The sequence below is a fragment of the Montipora capricornis genome, chromosome 3 (genome assembly GCF_036669925.1).
Source record: "Montipora capricornis isolate CH-2021 chromosome 3, ASM3666992v2, whole genome shotgun sequence".
NCBI classification, from domain to species: Eukaryota; Metazoa; Cnidaria; class Anthozoa; order Scleractinia; family Acroporidae; genus Montipora; species Montipora capricornis.
The window spans coordinates 49,568,355-49,575,711 of NC_090885.1; the positions used below are offsets into that span (position 1 = coordinate 49,568,355).

The 7,357-nt window shown below is 40.0% G+C and overlaps 2 protein-coding genes across 2 annotated transcripts in view; one reads left to right on the forward strand and one right to left on the reverse strand.

The window, feature by feature from the left end:
• The window catches only part of LOC138043325 (CUE domain-containing protein 1-like), a 153,737-nt gene that overhangs the window by 110,101 nt on the left and 36,279 nt on the right, over nucleotides 1-7,357 (reverse strand). The window lies entirely within an intron of this gene.
• The window catches only part of LOC138043322 (ubiquitin carboxyl-terminal hydrolase 32-like), a 43,964-nt gene that overhangs the window by 25,103 nt on the left and 11,504 nt on the right, over nucleotides 1-7,357 (forward strand). Inside the window, 6 exon segments of the mRNA XM_068889555.1 lie at nucleotides 183-881; nucleotides 1,819-1,997; nucleotides 2,805-2,882; nucleotides 4,943-5,182; nucleotides 5,474-5,546; nucleotides 6,076-6,309. Coding sequence (XP_068745656.1) covers nucleotides 183-881; nucleotides 1,819-1,997; nucleotides 2,805-2,882; nucleotides 4,943-5,182; nucleotides 5,474-5,546; nucleotides 6,076-6,309 — 1,503 coding nt within the window.

Consider the following 7,357-nt stretch of genomic DNA (forward strand, 5'->3'; position numbering starts at 1 on the left):
ATCGCCCCAAAATTATCAGCGATCCCCAAATACTTGTAGGAATAACAATAAAGAAAACCTCAAACCCAAAAGACAGGAAACAATATAAAGACAGTGACCTACTGTATGCATAAATGGAAGGCAAAATAACTCAATTAACATAATCACTTCTTAAGTGAAGACTTGGTTTTCTTTCTCCACAGAGTTTGCCATCAGACATGCAAAAGATTCGCACTGCGTTGGCTGGGTTACTTTATGCGTATGAAATCCCCCTTCCCACAATAACTTGCGAGGATGAATATAGCTCTTCTACAATTCCAGGCGCAGAGGAAAAAAAGGAGATAATATGTAGTGAATGCCCTGCAGAATCCGCAAACGAAATTTCTACAAACCATACTACAAACAATCAAACGTTGGCTTCTTGTAGTATAAACGTCCCAAACAATGGGGAGTCAGAGGTAAAGGAAAACAAGTTTTCAGGAACGAACTCTGAAAATAGCTCTGAAGAGAGCGATAGCAAGTTGAAAGTTCAAGAAAATTGGTTTGGCGAAGCAAAGAAGAACAAGAAGAGAATTTTGTCAAGTCCAGTTAAAAGACTGAGCCCAAAACTACGGAAAAAGATAAGTCCAAAGTTCAGCGGAGGCTTCAGCCTTAGTGGTACATTAAGGAAATCTTCATCATCTTCATCCTCGATGGAATTGACTGAGGGAACTTACGTTTCCAATTCTGATTCTGGAATCAGTTTATGTGCGGAAAATTCAACAAAAAGAAGGAATGTCTCTGTCCCTGGACATAAATATCCGAGGTCAGGAAATTCAAATTCATCAACTCCTTTAGGAGGACCTGCGCCATATTTGGGATACTGTTTCAGTGGATTTGTTGTTGCAATGCATAGAAAAACAGTAAGTTACGCGCTGGATACTCTTTTGCCTAAGTGGGGTTATAACTATGTGCTCTGTTCACATGGCCAGCATCATGGCCTTTGCGAAGTATGAAAGTTTGTAGTATCCCAAGCTTCAAATTGATAACTGGAGGAGTTGATATGGGTCGGTAAGTGAGCGGCGGGGGTCAAGCACAGGTCACTTTTCGCCGGTCACTCATTACAGGTCATTGTTTTGACCTTTGCTAAAGCAACACAAAACATTGGAGTTGGCAAACCTTAAAGGGGCACTGTTGTGCTAAATTTACTGTTTTTAGGTCAAAACTGGGTAAAAAATCTAAATTAGTGCGCTCTAGCTTATTCGTATAACATTCCTGATAAATCACTGAGATGATACGAAATATAATATGGCACAAAGAGCTATTCGTATTAACTTTTGGCGATTTCCAGAGGACAACGCCTCGAAAAAAAAAAACTGGCCAATTTTTTCAAGTTTCAATCCATTTCCATCCCCTCCATCCTTGGTGGCAAAAAACAAAGAATAGCTTCACTGCACTTCAGTGGCCATTGCCAAAAAACCACGGCATTATTTTGTGGTCTTCGATTCGTTGGTGCAAAGACGTCTTTTAGTGTTTTGACTAAAATAGCGTGACACTGCCCTTTTAAGCCTAAACATCGTTTTTAGACGTAATGAGGCCAACATTTAGCATTAGTAAAGGTTTTTGTAATGGGTGACCTGTGAAAAGTGACCTGTACTTTAAACCCATCCGCAAGTGAGCCACACTGTAAGGAGACTCAGTCGGTCTTCTTTGAGTGAGTTAGAAACAATTTGAAAAGGAAATAACTACTTTGGTATGTTTACTTTCACAACGAACTTAAGAGATGGTGGTGAATGGGCCGTCATCTGCACCGTATTGTCTATGAAATCAAAACGTAATGTAAACTTTTCTTCTGTTAAGATGCGCTTAGATGCATATTTCCTTTCACCGCAAAAGAATCGGCCCGGCTTGTTCGGAATCCCTGTCATTGTACCCTGTACTTCTCGAACGAGGCAGTGTGATCTGTATAAAGGAGTCTGGGTACAAGTGGCTAGGCTACTCAGTCCGCCGGCACCTGGGGAAACAAATTGCAAAAATGGGTAAGTAAAGAATTTCGTGCAGTTCATGCAGGGAGGAGTGAGTTTTCCACAGAAAGCAGCACAACTTAGAGCGAGTTTCAATCGAGTGTCGTAAAACCAAAACCAAAGTAATTACTTTGGCCAATCAAAAAGGACGGAGACAATCCAGTAAACCAATCAAAACTCGAAGTAATTACACGTAGGCGACGCAAGGCGCGGGAAAATGTGCACGATTGGTTTTGGTTTCACTTCTGATTGGTTGGAAAAATGGCGCGAAAACTTTGAACCAATCAGTCAGTGGAGTAATGCAAAACCAAAGCAATTCGCTAATTACTTTCGACACTCAATTGAAAACTGCTCTAAGTCCTGCCAAATTACAATGTATTCCTCTGAGCCCATTGTGGAGAAAAATTGCTACTTTCAGGGAATCACTGACAATGAATATTCAATAAATTCGCATAGTTGTCACTCAGAACGGAGGGAACAGAAGGCCATAAATAACACTTTGAGGGTTTAGAGTTAAAGGGTATTGAGATAGTTATCGCTAGGTCCGTATAATGTAATGACCATTCCCTATCCTAAATAAAGTATTTGTTGTTTTGGTGCTGATAAGCCTTTCGAGCCTCACTAAAATTGCTTAAATTGAAAAGAATATATAGGCCAAAACGAGGCCATTAGGTCTACTTAACGTGGGAACGGAAGAACACTAAATCGGCCCGCACCGTTTATGAAATTGTCTTCACCGTGATGGTGCATCAAGCGAGATAACAGAACTTCCAGTATTTTCATTGTGATTCTTGGATGTGATTTTCTTTAACATTGATATAGGGATTTGGGTGATTATCCGTTTGAGCTGCGGGCAGTTCAGAAGGACGGTCTCACCTGTGCCTGGTGTCCGTGGTACAGGTATAGTAATTTGACAACATTTGTTTAATTAGAGTACATTCAACGTCTTATCAAGCATGTGGAAAATTAAGGATAAGCATCTTTCTTATTTAACTATGAAGAGGCTGTGAAAGGCAAGCCAATAGAATATTCCTCGCGCAACGTGCATGTGGAAGCATTGTAGAAGAATGTTGCTTGTGCCACATTGGAAAGCCGAATTTCAATTATGGACAAAAACCAGTCCGACGCGTTAGCTAAAAGGGAATTTCGAGAAATCTGAAAAAGTCGTTGACACGGCAGGTCTAAGGCAACAATCATGCTATTTTAATAGTTGCTGTCTGTAATATGGCATAAAACGTTATCTGTCGTTCTTTTTTTTTTAATCCTCAGTCTCTCTTTCTCGCGCTAGAATATCATTTAGGGCTTCCGTCTCTGTGTTGCTGTTTGTTGATCACCATCTTGGATAATTAATCAGTGGTGCTTGAAGCGACCCCTTTTATAGTGCGTCTTCGTGTTTAAAGGCCCACATTTCCCCAAACGTCATTGCGGTCCTTTGTTTTTGTTTTCAAATGACGGCTTGTGCAAAGGCGTGATCTGATTGGCTGAATGCACTCAGGCGAATCATGCGGGAAACAACATGTCATCTATTTGGGTAATTTCGTGTTACACGAAATTCAGTCACGATGACTTTTGGGCCAATGTGGGCCTTTAAGTAAAGACGCCTTAACTCAAGTATTGTGTTTATTCCATCTTGCTTTCTTTATGCAATATGGCCGAAATATTCATTACTTAGATTGGTACGAACGGTTGTGAAGTAGCTCAAGTTGTTGTCAACACCTAAAATTTTTTTTTTTTTTTAACGTTGATGTTCTGCAGACCACAGCAAAGAAAATGTGCTGAAATGTGTGCCGCACTTGCAGCGTGACCATTTGCTCTTTTTAAACCAATGATGTTATTGCTTTCTGGCGTTGTCAGTGCCATAGTTAGTAAGGAGCTTAAGCACTCGCGTTTTTGAGACACGGGTGGCAACCGGAAGAGAACATTTCCTGTGCTAGGACCGTAATGTCTTCCAGATTTTTATACTACTCATCTCTAGTGGAGAAAAGATACTTGACAATGTGAATGTGGTTGTGTGAGGGCAAGTTAAAAGTGAAAATAGCTCACTTCTGGTTGCCGCCCGCGTCTCAAAAGCGCGAGTGCTTAAGCTCCCTATGATGATAGCCGTCGTCGTTTCTCAGTTATACTCTCCCCATCATCAAGGTTGAACTGAGTACCGGGACCACTTAAGGTGGCTCAAACCGGTTTCAAGAATTTGGAGGGAATGTGTTATTGGAAAGATCAACTCTACAATACTGTTTCACTTAATGGCAATGTTGTGGTACCATATGAAACACCAATAATTTGCTTAACAAGATGTGCATATTAATGTGACGTAATAAATTACCATGGCAGCAAAAGAACCACCTAAAAACGCCCTATATTTTGTGTTTAATCTCTTATATTTCAAAAACGAACCCGGTGACCCTCATTTTTTATTGCTGAAAAGTGATTAGGAGGCTAAGACGAAACTCTGCAAAGTAAAAAAAAATTCTCTGGAGCAGATTCAGAGCCACCTTAAAACTTTTCAATTGTATAGGTGGCTATGAATCTGCGCCAGAGACTTTTTTTCAACTGTGCAGAAATGTTTTTCCTAGCGAGCTAATCACTCTCCAGCAATAAAAAATGGGGTCACCGAGTTCGTTTTTGAGATATATGCGTTTAAAGAAAAGATATAGGCTGTTTTTAGATGGCTCTTTTGTTGCCATGGTTATCTATTACGTCACATTAATGAGTGCATCTTGTTAAGCATCTATTGGTTTTCCATATGGCACCATACCATTACCATTAAGTGAAAAAGTTTGGTTGATTCAATCCTTCCAAATAGTACAGTCAAACTGGTTTGAGCCTCCTTAAGACCTCATATTCACTGGGTTGTCAGAGTGGGATTTGAACACGTATCAACCACTTGTATGCAAATCTTACTTCTTAACCACTGAACTACTTCACTAACACCTCTTTTGTTGCATTTCGTTTGTTATTAGATTCTGTCATGGCTGCTTAATCAAATGCAGTGAACTGGAATTCGGCTGTGGCAGTTCTTATATAGCCATTGAATGGGAACCTACCACACTGCATCTGAGATATCAAAGCTCACAAGAAAAAGTCTCCTCTGAACACGAAAGTGTGGAGAGAAGCAGAAAAATGCAAACAGAACCTATCGATTTGTATGAATGCTTAAGAGCATTTACTAAAGAAGAAGAGCTTGGAGAGGATGAGTTATGGTATAACGGCTTGTAATTGTTTTTTTTTTTTTTTTTTTTTTTAAACAGCGTCAAACTTGACCACAGCCTTAAGAGTTAAGTTGTATATTAGCCGACGTTTCAGTAACGTGGAGTGGAGGGCATCTCAACTCCTGTGTCTTCGTCAAGGATAAAAAGGCCAAGTTTGAAATAAGGGTTACAAAGATCATCGCAGTTATATAAAGAACTTAAGCAAGCAAGCCCACGCTTGAAAGGGGATTTGTACATGAGGGCGCGTTTTCAGTGTACATGTACTGTCTCTTATCTTGTCAGGTACTGCAACAAATGCAATAAGCACAGATTAGCGGTGAAAAAGCTCGATATATGGAGTCTACCGCCAATTTTGGTGAGTTATACAATTATTATTTAGAGAGCTTTCCTCATTGAAGTGTATTCTCCTGTTGGAGGCATCTGTTCTTGACTTCTCATGGTTGAGGCGTTTGCCTATTGCTGTGCAAGTTACTTTTTTCAGTTTTATGACAATGCCCATCAACATATTCTTCTTCTCATGTCACTTCCTTAACCCTAATTTGGTGTTATATCAGGATCATACCCTTAGCTGATAGCAATCTTTATTCTCAATACTTGCTTACCTGACAGTGTATTGAAATAGTTAGGTGAATTTACATACTGATCAATCCTTGGAGTCAAAGAGCTAAAGCAGTTAGTTATTTGAAAATCGACGAGACCTTTTATCACATTCAACGCTCTGAAATAAATAAAAAATGGAATACGATGTTAGGATCAATGAAACAGGCCATATGCCCATTGACTTCATTTATAAGTTAGTTGAAATGGTTTTTATGCGTTCATGAATTTATCCTAAGGACTTAGAAAGGTAAAATGTGCTAAACAAATCGCTGATTTCTTTGTAGGTCATTCACTTGAAGCGCTTTCAATTTGTTAACGGTCACTGGGTCAAGTCGAATAAGATTGTGAAATTTCCAATGGAAGGCTTCGATCCCTCAGCGTTTCTTACTAAGCCATCCACAAATAGGATGGTGACAGAATCTGGTGTGACTACAGTTACTGTTAGAAGCCGAGAGGAACAGGCGACCGAGGAGGAAATTGGAGAGAAGAACGAAGCAAATTCCGGGCATGGGAGTGAGGTGAACTGTTCAAACTAGAAAATACTAGGCCTTTTTCAGCTACTTGTTCATTGCCGTGACTTTAACATCTTCAGTTCTCACTGCCTGCTCCCGTCTGACCTTGTAGCTCAGTCGGTAGAGCAGCGGTGATCTAACCCGAAGGTCGTGGGTTCCATTTCCCACCCTGATCAGAGTTTTTCTCTGTCCTTGTGTGGGCCCATTTCCATCAGTAGGGCTAACGCTCACATGGTTCATATGAGAAACGATTTAGAAATACATGAAACAAGAAATACAAGTGATAGAAACCGACGTTTCGGTGCATCTTGCGCCACTATCAAGGTTACATAAAGATAGAATGCGGTTTGTGAAAAGGCTAAGTTGAAAAGAATTTGCATAAAAGAGTGCCAAGCTAATTACAGGAATACTTTAGCACGAAGAGAAAAAAGTATTCATGTAATTAGCTTGGCACTCGTTTATGCAAATTCGTTTCAACTTAGCCTTTTCACAAACCGCATTTTATCTTTATGTAACCTTGATAATGGCGCAAGATGTACCGAAACGTCGGTTTCTATCACTTATATTTCTTGTTTCATGGTTCATATGGGGTACAAAACTAGCACTTCACATTAAGTGCTACACGACCAACGTTTGTAAAAGCGTAACCCTTCTTTTTCGGGATGGTAAATGTACCATCGATGCCTCTGTTGCAAGGTAGAGTGGTCCAGTAGTCTCTTTATTCCCAGGAGAGTAGAAAAATCTGATATTTTTCTGGTTAAAGTGATTCTGTGACTCTTTTGACCTATTTGCCTTCACCCTGTTAGTTGTGTGGGAGGAAAGGGTTCTTGTACGGCCATGTGATAATACGGAGCTTACCCAAGGACGACGAGGACACCAACGAGAACGTGGTCTCAAAATAATATTATTTCCCGTTATTGTACATAAGATCTTCGTTATAACCCCAAGTCGTTCGCAATGGAAAGTGTGTATCAACATTGAAGGAACAAAAAATGAGTTGGCATGAAAAGTGTGGTTGTGTGGGGAGAAAATTAAAAAATGTTTTGTCATGTTC